Source organism: Cydia amplana, chromosome 15 (assembly GCF_948474715.1).
Source record: "Cydia amplana chromosome 15, ilCydAmpl1.1, whole genome shotgun sequence".
NCBI classification, from domain to species: domain Eukaryota; kingdom Metazoa; phylum Arthropoda; class Insecta; order Lepidoptera; family Tortricidae; genus Cydia; species Cydia amplana.
In genome coordinates, this window is record NC_086083.1 from 8166054 (window position 1) to 8182054 (window position 16001).

The 16001-nt window shown below is 37.1% G+C and overlaps 1 protein-coding gene across 1 annotated transcript; it reads right to left on the reverse strand.

The window, feature by feature from the left end:
- Window positions 1-431: 431 nt before the first annotated feature.
- Window positions 432-8628, reverse strand: LOC134654798 (uncharacterized). The gene is made up of 9 exons (XM_063510268.1): window positions 8581-8628; window positions 8085-8320; window positions 7561-7798; window positions 6201-6359; window positions 5353-5511; window positions 3803-3893; window positions 2590-3119; window positions 1421-1582; window positions 432-614 (listed from the first exon to the last, which is right to left on the reverse strand). Exons 1-9 carry the CDS (start codon window positions 8626-8628, stop codon window positions 432-434), a joined length of 1806 nt encoding a protein of 601 aa, XP_063366338.1.
- Between the last annotated feature and the right edge of the window lie 7373 nt (window positions 8629-16001).

The following is a 16001-nucleotide window of genomic DNA, read 5'->3' on the forward strand; positions in this document are numbered from 1 at the left end:
GGACCTCTGGATACAAGGCTCTGGCAAGTCTAAATCATAAAAATCCGTCCCCGTCAATTTTAGGTCCTTCTCGTAAGGAGAGTCAATGCGGCCCGAGTCGTGGATAATTATACTTTGGATGCCAACCAATCGGCCAGATATAAATTTACGTATATACGCCTTGGATAGGTCAGTTTTGTCTGACTTATTCATTTTCTTGTATATCTCACTGAAACAAAATGTTAAAGGTTTAAAATGAAATACAAGGAAGTCTCTTCAAGAGATACATACTATCGGAAAGAAGGAGAATTTTAAAAACAGAAATTTTACTTCGTCATACATATTTACATATTCTTTTTTAAGGTTCCGTGCCTCAAAAGGAAAAAACGGAACCCTTATAGGAGCTCCGTCACTTTTTCTTTAATATATGACATTTATTTCAGTTTATAAACTTACTTGTAGTAATAATCAATACGTTCCTTTACAGTTACGCTCGTCACACTCTCCACGGCGTTAGATATGAGCGTTAACCCTCGCGACACACTGTTCAGGTTAGGTCCGTCGTGAGCATATTTAGCTTTATAATGTAAGATGGGGTAGGGAGATAGCTTCATTGAAATCATCAGCGTGAATTTCTGAAATTAATTCTAAATTAAAAAAGATAAACACCAAAAAGTTATGATTAAATACGATAAATAAGAACAACATCAGAATAGACTTGTATAGTTATATACATGTTAACGCTGGGCCAAATTAGCCACGGACTGGATCCCACAGGAAAGATCTCAGGGCAGAGGAAGACCCAAACGGAGATGGCGGGACAACCTCGATACATTCTGTGTGAAATGGCGGGAGTGTGCATTGGACAGAGCCAAGTGGCGGGAAAGAGGGGAGGCCTTTGCCCAGCAGTGGGACATACTAATAGGCTAATAAAAAAAAAGTAAGTACAAGTGACATGCTCAAGTCCTGAACAGCTTAAAAACATTGATTCTTCATACCAATAAGCTGGTGCTGACGCTGCCCCCAAAAGTTCACATTTGCCCCTTGCACGTCATATTATGGTCTGCCATCTTGTGGCCTAAATCGAAAATTTAAATTTGACTATTAAAATTCGTGCCAACAAACGGAAGTAATGTGCTGCCGCTACAGTTCATGAACACTTCGTATAACGGACACTTATCTGACATAATTATATGCGTCCGTCCGTCCGTCCGTATGTCTGTCTATCACCAGGCTATAACTCATGAATTAACCGTGATAGAGACTCACAGATAGAGACAGATGATGTACTCTATATCTGTTGCCGCTTTAACAACAAACGTGGTTTTTGCGTAATTTTGCCGTTCTTTGCGTAATGGTACGGAACCCTTCGTGCGCGAGTCCTACTCGCACTTGTTGAGCTCTAGTAAGACTTGTATAGTTATGCTAGTTCGTTGCTTACCAATAGTTTGACGTTTTCAAATGGCCAATCCCTGACGAGCCACAAGTATCGGTTCGACAACAAGCCATGCTTCTTCGCAGCGTCTGCCAGCTTCTGTGCGTTCTCCTTGTCGATGTTCACGATTATTACGTACGCTTTGTTATCTATTATGTATCTCATTGCCTGAAAAAAATGTTGTTTATGGGACACACATTTCCGAAAGTAAAGTGTCATTCAATAGAACTTGCTAACTATGTAAACAAACCGCCATACGAAAATTGACGCTGAATGTCAATTTACTAGTAACTTTTGTTTACATAGTTAGCAAGTTCAATTGAATGACACTTTATCTAAATGTAGGTACGGTTACCTTATGCCTGCAATACGTACCCGTGATAACTTAAGGTAGATGATAATCAAATATGCATATACATACCCATGGGTGGCCTTAAATTGATGGAACTCTATTTTAAAAAAGTTTTTGCAGTATTTCACAAACAAATATAATGGTACTTTCTGCGTGAACACAATTTTTATTGCTTGCAAAAACAGTTTTACATCGTAATTTTAAAACTAAACAAGACTTCATTTTTAAAATTATTTATGAGTGAAAATCGAAAACAACATAGTTTCACATACTTATCACGATTTTCGTGAAATTTAACTGTTCTATGAGGATTAATACTCCGTTTTAAATAGTTTACCATGTATAAACTCATATTTACCCTATCAAACATAGTCTTACTGTTACAAAGAGAATGTTTTCTCCGATTGGAAATAGTTGACAACAAAACAATACTTGTAACATATCAAACATATGATAAGGATCATGTCAGAATGTTTAGTACCTAATCTTTTTACATTTTTCGAGACCGATATTTTCTGCTCTATAGGTACACCGTTGAAAAAACTGTCTACCGTTGTCCCGTACAAACGTGAATTTTTCTGAAGATTTTCAGGTACTTATAAGAGTTTCCTTTTCTACATTATAATAATCGCCTGCTTTAAATGCCGAAAAAAAAGTCGCAACACTCGCAACACAGGAAATAAAATGCGTCTGTACGGGACAGCCCGTGGTCCAAAAGAGGTTTGAACCCTCGATTATTAACCATCTCTATGTAAAAGTGTTTCGTTTGTTTTAAACACTTTAATTTCAAAAAACAACTAGATTTAGCGCTATAGGTACTCACCCGATCGAAGCCTCCTTTATTAGGTTTTCGTAGCACATCAAACACGAACTCCTTCTCTTTAAAATGCTCGATAAGCTCTGCTTCAAACGCTGCACTATAATACGAGTCATCAGAGACAACCACCAATCTCTGGTATCCATGAGTCGTCAAATAATGGCTGAATGCATGTTTCAAAGACTGCCAATGGCTACGAAGTGGAAATAGCCCGTTGGGGAATTCATCCACATCGTCCTCGTTCAGAAAAGGAGTGTCAAAAAAATACATAGGTATTTGAGAGGACGTTTTAAGTGGCTTTGGAGCGACAACAGCAAGAATTCTTTTAGGTTGTATCTCGGCATCTATCTTAACTTTACAGCTGTGAACTGTATTGTACTCAATGTTGAGTTTAGGATGTTCATCGATTAGTTTCCAACGTAAATCGATATCTTCTATAGAACTCTTAGTCAGTTTGGTTAGTTGATCGTCTGGCTCTAGGCATAATAAGACTTTTTTTAAATGCTTGTAGGGTATTAATACCTCCTTCGAGTTTTCTAAAACATAAAAATTGCATGGTAAATTAATCTATGAAGCGAGATTCAGGCGCTTTTGTTTTGATTTTTCTGAAGATTTTTTCACACAACACTATGCAACACTACTTCAAGCAACACTATGTGACGTTTCGGCGAATTTTATAATTCTTATTTGTACTCTTATGTATTGTTATGTGCGGGTTATGTCACACAAATAAACAAATAAACAAAACAAAATGTCATTTAAGTTGGAACTTAATTTGAATTTACTGAAAGCCAATTCAAATACAGATAAATTTCCATAAATATTTTTTAACGATTATTTAAACTAGATTCGTACAAATGAACCTAGTTGTTTTAAATAATTCGCATGTGTTGTAGAGTACTCTAAAAACGTAGCAAACAGCACTTAAAATCTATCTAAATTAGTAGATTAGTTCAAGTTTGGTCTTGAACTTTAGTTCAAGTTGAAGTTGTTTAGTTGAAGTTTAGTTCAAGTTTAGTCTACGTTTTTAGAGTACTCTACAACACATGCGAATTATTTAAAACAACTAGGTTCATTTGTACGAATCTAGTTTAAATAATCGTTAAAAAATTTGCAAATTGAATTGAAAGAGAGTAACTTCTCATTACATTATCTAATTTATTAAATAGACTTATATGTTATTAATTTATTATGTAAGTATATGCATTGGTACACCTACCATGATTATTAAAGGCTTCATTGCTGCGAATAACCAGGATTGTCACTGTACATAAAATTAGAATCTTCATTTTCATTCCTTCGTGGTAGGCCTATACTAGAATTGCCTTCATAAAAGTAACCTAATTTTATAACAATTTAACCATTTAGTACACAACACACAACCCTTCCTGTTTGATCTCAGTTTATGTTATGTCCTATAATTATGAATTAAAATCCATTTTCCTGTACACGACATACCAAAAGGATAAAAGTAATGTAGCCGAATAACACAATCACAATATTCAAGTAAGGATAAATTATTTACTTATATTATACAATGATCATTTTAATTGAATTCTGTTTTTTTAGTATTTTATAGTCTATAGGTAAGGTACCTATACCAAAAATATTAAATGCTATGTTTCAACTAAATCGACGAAAAATTAAACATTATAATCGATAACAATATTTGAACAGAATTCCAGACAATACTTACTGTGAGAAGTTGGTGTAAGTAGTGCAGTGAAGTAGTGTTATTTTTTGCCACAATTTAACATAATTTTAGCCACAATTTAACATAATTTTAGCACCTACCTGGTACCTGGGCGAATCTACTTTTAGACCGACACTAGTCAGAACCCCTAGTGTAGGTACATTTCATTCGATATCGTGACAAGCGTTCGCGATATGTCTATTTTTGTATGGGATTTGGAAACTCAAAATCCCATACAAAATGACACCTAACGCAAACGTTACGCTATCGAATGAAATTTACACTAGGGGTACTGAGCTGTCCATGACATTTAAAGTTGAGTATACAAAGTGAAAGTTGATTCACCCACTCACTATTTTTTTTTAATCGTTATAATGCATAGCTTATGCAAAAATAGATTTATATTTTTAGTCGTAACTCTTGAACACTTATAGACATATTTTAAATGTTATTATGCAGAATATTATCTCATACCAATTCAAACTTTCCATGAACACAACACAAACCCCCGACCCTTTAGGTTTATCATTTCCCTGGTTGGTGTTATTAATGTTATGGGATACTTTTCTTTTTGGTGTGTCATAAAATAATATGAATAAAACTATAGGGGCGTAATATCGTCCAAGGATAATTTATTTATTTTATTTAGAAATTTAATAATGCCCTTTAGTGACGGGTCATGCGCATTAACCTTTTGGACGCCAATGACCGATATATCCGCACCGTAGATTCAACGCCAAAGACCGATTAATCGGTCACATATCACAGAGCAACATAGACCTACGTGCATATGTATAAACTTCAATTTCAGTTTTGACACTTCGGCGACGTGGCGTCAGCGTGACAGCTTTTGTGTTTGACACGGCGTCGAAAAGGTTAAAAACATATCGTGGAAATCGGTCGTGTGATTTAGCTATTAAAACAAACATCAAGAGAATATCACTTTAATAATTTAGCCAAAGCATAAACATTCAAATTTTAATAACAACTCAAACCATAACAAAACACAAGGCTAAACAATACGCATAAACACCCAGTTTGTTTCTATTTGCTGCTGAAAATTTAGTATATAATACAGGATCGTCGTCAGGCAGAATATAATTCCCCATAACGGGTATAGCCTGAGCAGTTATCCGAGTACCCGTGTTGGAGACCAAACGGGGGCCGATTGTATGCGTAGGTGACTTTTTGACGTCTAGAGAGGTCTTTTTGCTAAAGTCGGTTCTGGAAGTTGACTGAAATAGAATAACAAAAATATTATAACCAAATATGTAAATTAGTCAGAATTTCTATTGTACAGTCAGCAGCAGAAGTTGCTAAGCGGGCCAGGTGTTAAAAATGATCTTGACGCGACTTTAATAAAGTGAATAAAAGCGTGTCAAGGTAATTTTGAACACCTCACCCGCTTAGCAACTTCTGCTGCTGACTGACGTATTTTGTTAATTTGCATATGACAGCTCACTTGCGGGGAATAATGGTTTTGAAAAACCTGTGACCCCAAAGAGTTCGCAATCAGAAGAATGTAATAGGGGTAGAGCAGAGTTTCTTAAGCTTGTTACTATGTTTAGTGATAAGTGTTTATTCTTTTTTATATGGTATGTTGGTACTTGATTATTTATACATTTAACCCTTTAAAAAAGCGCAACGCCTATCGTATGCGGCGCGTCATCGTGAACCGTGTCGGAATGCACGAAGCAACGCGCGTCGGTTGACGTCCTCGACGGTCAAGGGGTTAAGTGTAAGGCCTGAGTGGACGCTCGAGTTGGGTGTGCAGCGGGGCAGGGCGCGCGGCGTGCATGTTAAACGTATAGGAGCGGCTCAAATCACTTGTGACTCTTGTGAGCTCGACGCCACGCTGCACGCCCCGCCGAACGCTCCGCTTCGAGCGTCCACTCAGGCCTTACACTAAGAATGGAGCATTTACCATAATTAGCATAGTCGGCACTTTCCACCTGATGCTCATAGGCGCTACACTCTGCAAAAAGTCTTCTAGTATGAAACGTGCGCGCGACAGGATAGGATCCACCGCGCGCATGTGTACTGCGATTTCCACAGGCGTAGCCGAGTCCAAGTACTGGGTTAACTGAAGCAATAAGCCATTATTAAAGGCAAAGACAGCCAATACACACCTCGCTAATCCGGACACTAACTTATCCGATGATCCCTGTAATCCAGACGGTTTCAAACTGAAGAAAACGATTTTGATAGGTATTCATCATTAAATAATGCCATCATCAGTGCCAGTGAAATGAAGTGCAAAAATGTAAAGCAAAAGAGTTAGTTATACTGAGCTGATTTTTTTACAGCTAGTATATTATATAATTATATACTTAAATAGTAGTTTATGCAACAGTGATATAATAAGGGTTCTTAAAATTCAAGGGTCGAAGTTACAAAACGAGACGTAGTCGAGTTTTGTAAAAAAAGACCCGAGAATTTTAAGAACCAATTATGAGCTGTTGCATACATTACTTTTTCTATGACAGCTGCAGCAAAAAAAAAAGAGTTATTATTAAAAAAAAAGAGTTATTATTTAAAAAAAATTGAGTTATTATTTAAAAAAAAAAGAGTTATTATTGTAAATGAAAACATACCTCTTTCAATCAAGATGATCGGAACTTGTATCTTTAAAAAAAATAAAGCAGTTGTATTATACTCATAAGATGACTGCTAGCAGTCATCTTATGAGCCTATAGACAAATCATTCAAATGACATTGCTTTAGATATCACTGTCAGTCATTTAATTGACACATTTAAGTGCTGGAGTAGAAAATAGTATTTTATAAAATTATTATGTTAATACATACCTACATACATAGGATAGGTGCTAATTAAGTAATTTTTATCACACAAAAAGGCTACTTATTTGCCCGTCCGGATTAGCAAAGTCCAACTGTAGGACCAACCCAAAATCGCAAAAAATTGGCTCTGCCATAGAATCACGTATCAAGTATCAAGATTTCAGGGTTAATCAGTCAGTTTTAATAAAAGTTGATCTGTATGATCGATAAATTCACCTTTCAAAGTTTCAAACAGTCACGTTGAAAAAACAACTTATAGGTACTTAGAACTATAGGTATAATGTAGTAGGTAGGTATATGTAGGGTGACGAGGAGCCCTATAATTCTATGCACGTTATGACAAACAGTTTTAAGGGGTCCACTGATTACCAGTCCGCCGGACGATATCGGCCTGTCAGTTGTTCGGAACTGTCACCGTTTGTGTTTAACTGACAGGCCGATATCGTCCGGCGAACTAGTAATCTGTGGGCCCCTTTAAGGACCTGTTGAATGGGGCACCAGCCATTATCCTTAGTGACGCCAGGGTCTGCAGCCAGCATCCACACCGCAGCCAGAACCCTCGGCAGGGTGTCGTGGGGTTGGCCCTGCATGAGCTGCGGGGTCCGTACTAGAGCTGCTAAATCCGGCTCCACTTCCAACTTGGAGGTTGGCACGAGCAGCATGGTCCTAGCTAGCGTCTGCGCTAACTCTTGGATGACGCCATCATCGCTTTCGAGGTTTCTGAATATATATAAAACAGAAAATATGCTGCAGCTGCGAAATTGCATGGAGAAGTTATGAATGAATTCATTGATAAAGTCGACATTCACTTTTGCGGCCCAAGGTCAGAGCAGAGTGGGAAGCCGCGATAAGCGACATTATGCTAAGGTCGGATGGGAGAAGGGAGATAAGAGAAACTATGGGGCAAGATAAACACTAGTAGGGAAACCTCACAATATTTCCCTTGTCCTGAACAAAACAAACTATTTTTCTCTAACCCACATGACCTTACATAGAAGTTATTTACTTTAACAGCTCCAGCATAAGCCTGGAGATCTTCCCTGCAGCGGGTCTCATGTAGTCCATACACTCAGATCCCTCCAAGTCTTTAGAGAGTGTTGTGTTGTCACTCCCAAACGCATGCGCGAACTTTCGTTGCTGGGAGCCCTTGTCCAGCCAGTGCAGTGTCAGAGCAGAGCGGTACGCCGCGATGCCGGAGACGGTGCTGTGCGTGTTGTTGTCTGCGTAGAAGTCGGCGGAACACTGGAGAGAACATAGATAATAATTAATTGGACCGGCAATTCGATTATGTGGGTTTGAGTCCCACGTTGGCCAGAGTTGATCAACGTTATTTTTTTCATTGGATTGATATCTGTATGTACAATTTATAGATTGTAATGTGGATCCACACTAAAAAAGGGAAAATATTTAACACATACTATATAAATAAATATTTAACATAATTGTGAAGCGTTTATTCCTGTTAAACACTTGTGCCGCTCAAAATTTTCTTTTTAACCAACTTCAAAATAAGGGGGAGTAGGTATTTTATCCAACAACACTAAACCCATTGATAAAAGAACCCTAACATTGTCACTCAAGCGTGACGCTTAGTGATTACTTACCACAATCAATTAAAATACATTGAGTCTAAAATTAATAAAAAAAACTTCAAACATCTTACAAAAATAGTAGTTTATGCAACAGTGATATAATAAGGGTTCTTAAAATTCAAGGGTCGAAGTTACAAAACGAGACGTAGTCGAGTTTTGTAAAAAAAGACCCGAGAATTTTAAGAACCAATTATGAGCTGTTGCATACATTACTTTTTCTATGACAGCTGCAGCAAAAAAAAAAAAAAAAAAAAAAAAAAAAAAAAAAAAAAAAAAAATTAAAAAAAAAAGAGTTATTATTTAAAAAAAAGAGTTATTATTTAAAAAAAATTGAGTTATTATTTAAAAAAAAAAAAGAGTTATTATTTAAAAAAAAAAGAGTTATTATTGTAAATGAAAACATACCTCTTTCAATCAAGATGATCGGAACTTGTATCTTTAAAAAAAATAAAGCAGTTGTATTATACTCATAAGATGACTGCTAGCAGTCATCTTATGAGCCTATAGACAAAGCATTCAAATGACATTGCTTTAGATATCACTGTCAGTCATTTAATTGACACATTTAAGTGCTGGAGTAGAAAAACAAGTTAAGAATACTTTTAAAAATATCTTAAAAGCAATGCCAACAGTAACACATGCCGAACGAAGCTCCAAGAATCATATTACGAGAAACTTTTTCAATTCGTTGTTTGTAAAGTTGAATGATGGCATAAACAAGTTTATGAAAAAATCACTCCCGAGTATAATAACGTTGGGGTTCCATTAGACAACTGAATTAAACTTCACTGCTTCTTCTGAAGTATTCTGGTATAATCAAAAGAGACTATAAAGCAATATATCTTTTAGCAAAGATTGTATTACGGAGCTTAACAAGGTCATATAAACTTTTCTTTATAAATTACCAATTCAATAAAAAAATACAACGGGTTGCACTCCGGGAGTGCCGGCAGAAGTGAAAACTCAATGACTAGTGCAAAATGCACTATGTATAATTGAGGTTAACGCCATCTAGCGTTAGCGTTAATTACTTGAAACCCCTAAGCACATCCAGGGTTGGGCAGTATTTCAATTACATGTATTTGAAATACGTATTTGAAATACAAATTAGTATTTTGTATTTGAATTTCAAATACTACCTCAAAAGTATTTTGTATTTGGTATTTCAAATACTGCACTCACATGTATTTAGTATTTTGTATTTCAAATACTTCAAGCTTCAAAATACATTTCTATAAATACATTTTATTAAATTCTATAATCCTAAAATGTCTCGCACAAGCTGTGAGCCGACCGCGAACCTCCGATCCAGCCGAGATACAATTTTCATTGGCTGGATACTGGATCTATATTAGGTCAACTTCTGCGTGGAACTTTTCGTTTAAATCTAGGGGATAGGGTCATTGCAGTAGTTTTCGACGACTTGACGGATTATCAAATATATATTTCATTTTTAATTTACTACTTTTTGCGAAATCTTCATCTTCCTCGCGTTGTCCCGGCATTTTGCCACGGCTCATGGGAGCCTGGGGTCCGCTTGGAAACTAATCCCAGTAATTGGCGTTGGCACTAGTTTTTACGATAGCGACTGCCATCTGACCTTCCAACCCAGAGGGTAAACTAGGGCCGTAATTGGAATTAGTCCGGTTTCCTCACGATGTTTTCCTTCACCGAAAAGCGACTGGTAAATATCAAATGATATTTCGTACATAGTTCCGAAAAACTCATTGGTTCGAGCCGGGGTTCGAACTCGCGACCTCCGGATTGCAAGTCGCACGCTCTTACCGCCTAGGCCACCAGCGCTTCCTTTTTGCGAAATATCATTGTTATATGTAGACAGATATATTGCTTAGACGCCTTAGACATAAGGATTGAAATCAGTCCAAATTTGTGCAGGAATGTAGGTATATATTCAAATTTCGTCAAGTGGACGTAAACTAGAGCTGGACGAAAACTAGCGCAATGACCCTATAAGTTTATATGAAAGGATATTCGTTAACGTTAAAACTAAATGCTAAACAAAAAAATAAATAAAGGTATATTTTGTAATTGAAATACATTATTTTAAACACTGTAATTTGTATTTTGTATTTCAAATACCCGTCACCAAAGTAGTTTGTATTTTGTATTTCAGATACTTTTAAAAATGTATTTTGTAATTTGTATTTCAAATACGTGGAAGCCAGTATTTTGCCCAACCCTGAGCACATCACTGTTAGTACTCGAGTTATATTAATACCAGTTAGAGCGAAAATCACTAGATGGCATTTAAATCAATAAAGAAAAACTCAATGACATTGTAATAGTTTTCATTATTGATTTAAATGCCATATCTAAATGAGTGGTCATCTAAATCTTACGGTCACGTGATCGTCTTACGCTGTCTCGAGTTTAACATTTTTCCCCCACCTCAAAAAGTGCACAGCGCCGTTAAAGAAGTTTTCACTTCAAAAAGCTTTCGTTTGGTCCATACTGAACGCGACACCGTGTATTACTTATGTGCCCTGTCAATATTTAACCGCTATATTGCATGTAAATAATGAACAGTCTATCGACCCAACCGCAACGGCCAAATTCAACTGCGGTCGTTTATTTGCGAAAGCCCCATGATGGCCATTAAGCTACCTACCTAATTGAAATTTATTTGCAGTTAATGATTTGCAACTACCGTCATGAGAATTGACTACTTTCCTACTAGTCAAATCAAATCAGCTTCTTTTTTAGAACTGTCAAAACGATTTTCTAATTTCTAGCAAATAAATTTATATTTATATTTCTAATATGGAATTTATATGAAAATGTGTGTAGTGACGTCACGGTCAACTCACCTACTTTTTATATTTCAATCCAATTTATTAAATAGAAATAGTATTTAAAAATAACTGCTTTCTATGTTTTTCTAATAATTATTTGGTGCTTTATTTCGTGCATGGTGTGAAATAATTTATTTTAAGTAGAGGAAAGTACCCAATTTCAAAGTAAGTACTTTATATTCTCAAAACAATATAAAATAGTTTTAGATCTTAGTTTTTGTAAGTAAGTAGGTATTACATAACTAAAGAAAAGTAAGTAACAAAAGCTAAATTCGTGTCTATTTCGGTAAATGCATGAACATTCTTGGTTTGTTTCATCACGCAACCGCAAATTACAGACTTACATCCCCTAGACACATTTACATGGTGACTAAACTAAGGCGCTGTACTTAATGTAAAATATAGAGCCGCGGCCCTTAAGTCAAATTGACCTACTCTAGTTTATGGCTATTACCATAACATAAGATTGCCTGGCTTTAAAAAAACGAACCGACCGATGTTAACGAAACGTCAAAAGTAAGCAGCTCTAAGACCCTTGCTAATGGCAAAATGTTGCCAGTGTTTATTTTTTATTTTTTTTAAACCACAAGGTTTACTTTAATTTGTGATGTCACGTTCATTATAGGGGTGTATAGTATGTATAGCGGTTTACCGCTCGCACAACAGATCGAAATTGAAGTTAGAGTTTGTTCGGAAAAAGAAGAGTCGTGGAATGTATTGAGCCCCATTCATACCGCGACTCTTCTCTTTCCGCACAGACTCTAGCGGTGGTGCTCCCATACTAAATTATCCAAGAGCACCAACGTGTAGTTGGGCTCGAAGTCGTTTCATATACTCCATCTAGAAGGCGAGCGATCTGTGCTGCAAACAAAATGTTCGTCAAAACAGTTGAGGCAGGTGAATAAAGTTACTAAACAAGTCACGGCGGCGGCGGCGGAGCATTTACATCCTCGACGTGGTTAATGTGCTCGCTCTGTCACGGCTTTCGGGCCTTTTGGGTTTTCCACGGGTTTTATAAAGCTTTGTCAGTACAGCGATTGACCTACCGACTATACTCGTACATTTTATAAAACAAAGTCCCCCGCTGCGTCTGTCTGTTTGTATGTTCGCGAAAAATTCAAAAACTATTGAACGGATTTTCATGCGGTTTTATCTGACATATACCTTAACGTCTACGTAATTTACTTTCTATATTACATCTCGCTCGCACTAATACGCGAGTACGAGCAAGATGCATGCATAGAACAGTTTGATTAATGTAACAAGTCTAGTGTCATATTTTGCCTTCATTAACATGGCAATATTATCATTAACCTCTAATACATAATGTAATTTTGTTAATTGGCAACATTGCGAAGGAAACGCGGTTCGGGCAGATTTATATACAGCGGTATAACATTGCCACTTTATCGTTAAATTACTAGCTAAAATAAACCCGAATTGTGTTTGGGATGTTGGTATTGCTCGGCTAATTCACACTGAGCGTTATAGCTACACTTTTTAAGTAACTCCCTTCAAAACACAACAATATAAAGCCATATAACTATATAACTAATTATTATAAATACAGTTGTGTGCAATATAATAGCAGTCAATAGGAAAATGAAAATTAGGGGAAAACTATAACTTTAGATCAATTATAAGTATTGGATATTTTTTTTATAATTCTTCTGCATTACTTGACATTGTTTCAAAATTAGCTGTAGCCTTTACGTAAATAATATTGGAAACAAAAAAAAAATATCATAAAAATCGGCTTTTTACTACCTCGCGGAAATTCTTATAAAAACGTAACAACCATAGAAAAAAATACAATTATCTAATATTATTGTAACTTAGTATTTTGCCTATTATTTCCAATCAAAGCTTTACATCTAAACCTATGTCATCCAGAAAAAAATAAACTTTTGTATAAGACGATCTTTTTTTTACTTCCAATATTATTTAAGTATGTAAAGGTTACAGTTAATTTTGAAACAATGTCAAGTAATGCATAAGAATTATAAAAAAGATCATATAGGTAATCAGTGGCGGCGCGTCCATAAAAACCTATTCCCACCGGCTTGCCTGTTTTTGGATGTTTAAGTAGAAAATTAGCCCCGGCTTGCCCATGGATATGTTTGACGCGCCACTGATAGACCGGTATACAACTGACCCAGCAATACTCGACAAGTAAATTATCAAACCCCAAGTGATGCAACCAAAGTAGTCTTGTTCCACGTGAGATAACAGGCCCCAAGGTTAAGGGGTTGAGGTCCAAACAAATTTACATCGTAAAAATGTTTAATGGCCCATCCCGCTGAAATAGGGTGTTAGCGTAAACAACTTTATTACGCGAATAAATTCGCCCGCCCGTCTTATTTTTCAGTGCAAGCAGTCAATTTTCTTGAAATTTAATTAACGTTTATATTAAATTTGTGATGTAATTATTTTCCTTTGCGCTCGTATAGAGGAAGTGTAACGAGAAGTGAAGCAAGCAACGTTACTAGAATGATTTGTTGTTTAAAGAAAGAATCCGAAGTACTAACGTTAATATATTACCTACACCTTAACCTTAACCGTTAACCTTTTGGACGCCAATGACCGATATATCATTTTTTTTTTTTTCGTCTACCCTCCAATAAGTGAACAGTGCCGGCATTTGCGACGTATCTTATTTAATGTTTAAATATAGTTAAAGTGATTAAATCTCAATCATCAGTGACTAAAACACTTCCAAAAGCCGTCTTTGGTTGTATTAACACTGGTTTTGGTGTAGTGTCGCGAGTTTTTAGTGGAAAAAGTGACTTTGATTAATCGCCTTGGGGCAGTTTCTTTGTGTCGTTTGTAGCTTTCAATTTAAAATGAAGTGTTTTCAGTGCAGTGGGGACTGTAGCAATGATGATAGTGCGATACAATGCGATGGGTGCAAACGGAACGTTTGCTTAACATGCAGTAATTTGACGAGTAGTGAGGCTAGAGTGATGGGTCTAAAGGCTAAGCGAACCCTGCTTTTTCTGTGTGTTCCATGTCGGGAGGCTTTGTTTCAAGTGCCTCAGCTCATAAAGTCGTATGACGCGGTGCGTGAGGAGTTGTGTGATATCAGGAAGCAATTATCTTCAGCTCCGAGTGCAGCTCCTGTCATTCAAGGTCAGAACCAAGGAACAAACGACATAATTGCTGAAATGATGGACCGGGAACGCAGATCGTGCAATGTCATTATAGTAGGCGTCACTGAGTCGGATTCAGACGATATCAACATAGCTGCATCAAGCGACAACTCTATTGTGCGGGATATTCTGAGCGAGGCAACGAGTGAGGGTGCTTTTGTTAAGGCAGTTCGCCTTGGACGTCGTGAAAGTAACAAGAATCGTCCGATCAAAGTGATCCTAAAGTCTCGTCAGGATGCGGTCAAGGTACTCAAGAACAAATCGAAGGTCAAGCCGCAGGTGAGAATATACGATGACAAAACACCCCTGCAGCGGGCAGAGCTTGCGGACCTGCGGCAGAAGCTTAAGGAACGGACAGAGAGAGGTGACGCTAACCTTACTATAAAATATGTTAGCGGAGTGCCAAAAATCATTAACACAAAAAACTAGCCAACCGGGACCCATACAACGACCTGACCTTTATGTATACCAATTTATGCTCTCTTCCTTCTAAATTTGATTTATTCTTACTGCAAGTGAACAGGACCAATCCAACTATCGTAATTGTAACAGAGACCTGGCTGCACGGCGGAGATAGAAATTGCACTTTTGCCATTCCTAATTATAGTCTGTATAGGCGGGATAGGCTAAGGCGCCCTAGGTTGCTGGGCGGCAAAACGCGAGGTGGTGGGGTCGCTATCTACGTAAGAGACTCTTTGAATGGCATTCCAATTATAGCTCGGAAAAACCTGAACTACATGTGTGATGAAGCTGAAGCCCTATACTTGGATATTAGGTTTGACTCATACCATTTCCTTGTAGTTGGTGTGTATCGCTCGGATAACGAACCCGACTGCCAGGCGCGGGACTCCAAGTTACTCGAAAATCTGCGTTTGGCGTCTGAAAACAACACTCTCATTATTGCTGGCGATTTTAATTACCCTAATATTGTCTGGCCGCTGTGCACTGTGCAGAAATTGTCAGGAGCTGCTGAAACTTTCCAACAAATGTTTCTGGACAGTAACCTCCACCAGCTTGTATCTGAACCGACTCGCTTCCGCGTCAATAATGCACCTTCTCTGCTTGACCTTGTTATGACCAATGATAGCTCTCTTTGTTCTACCATAACTCATCAGCCTCCTATTGGGAAAAGTGACCATTGTGTACTGACATTTAAAATGCAATTATTGGCTCAACGAAATGCCCCTAGGATTAAGCAGAAGTTGCTTTATCATCATATCGACTATGAAATTTTTTGCCATGATCTTTACAAGGAGTTGGATGCCTTGCCTATTACAACTCGGCCCGACTTAGATACATTATGGACAGATTTTAAAGTTACTCTTGCACAAAATATTCATAAGCACGCTCCCCTCGTTACAGTAAAACA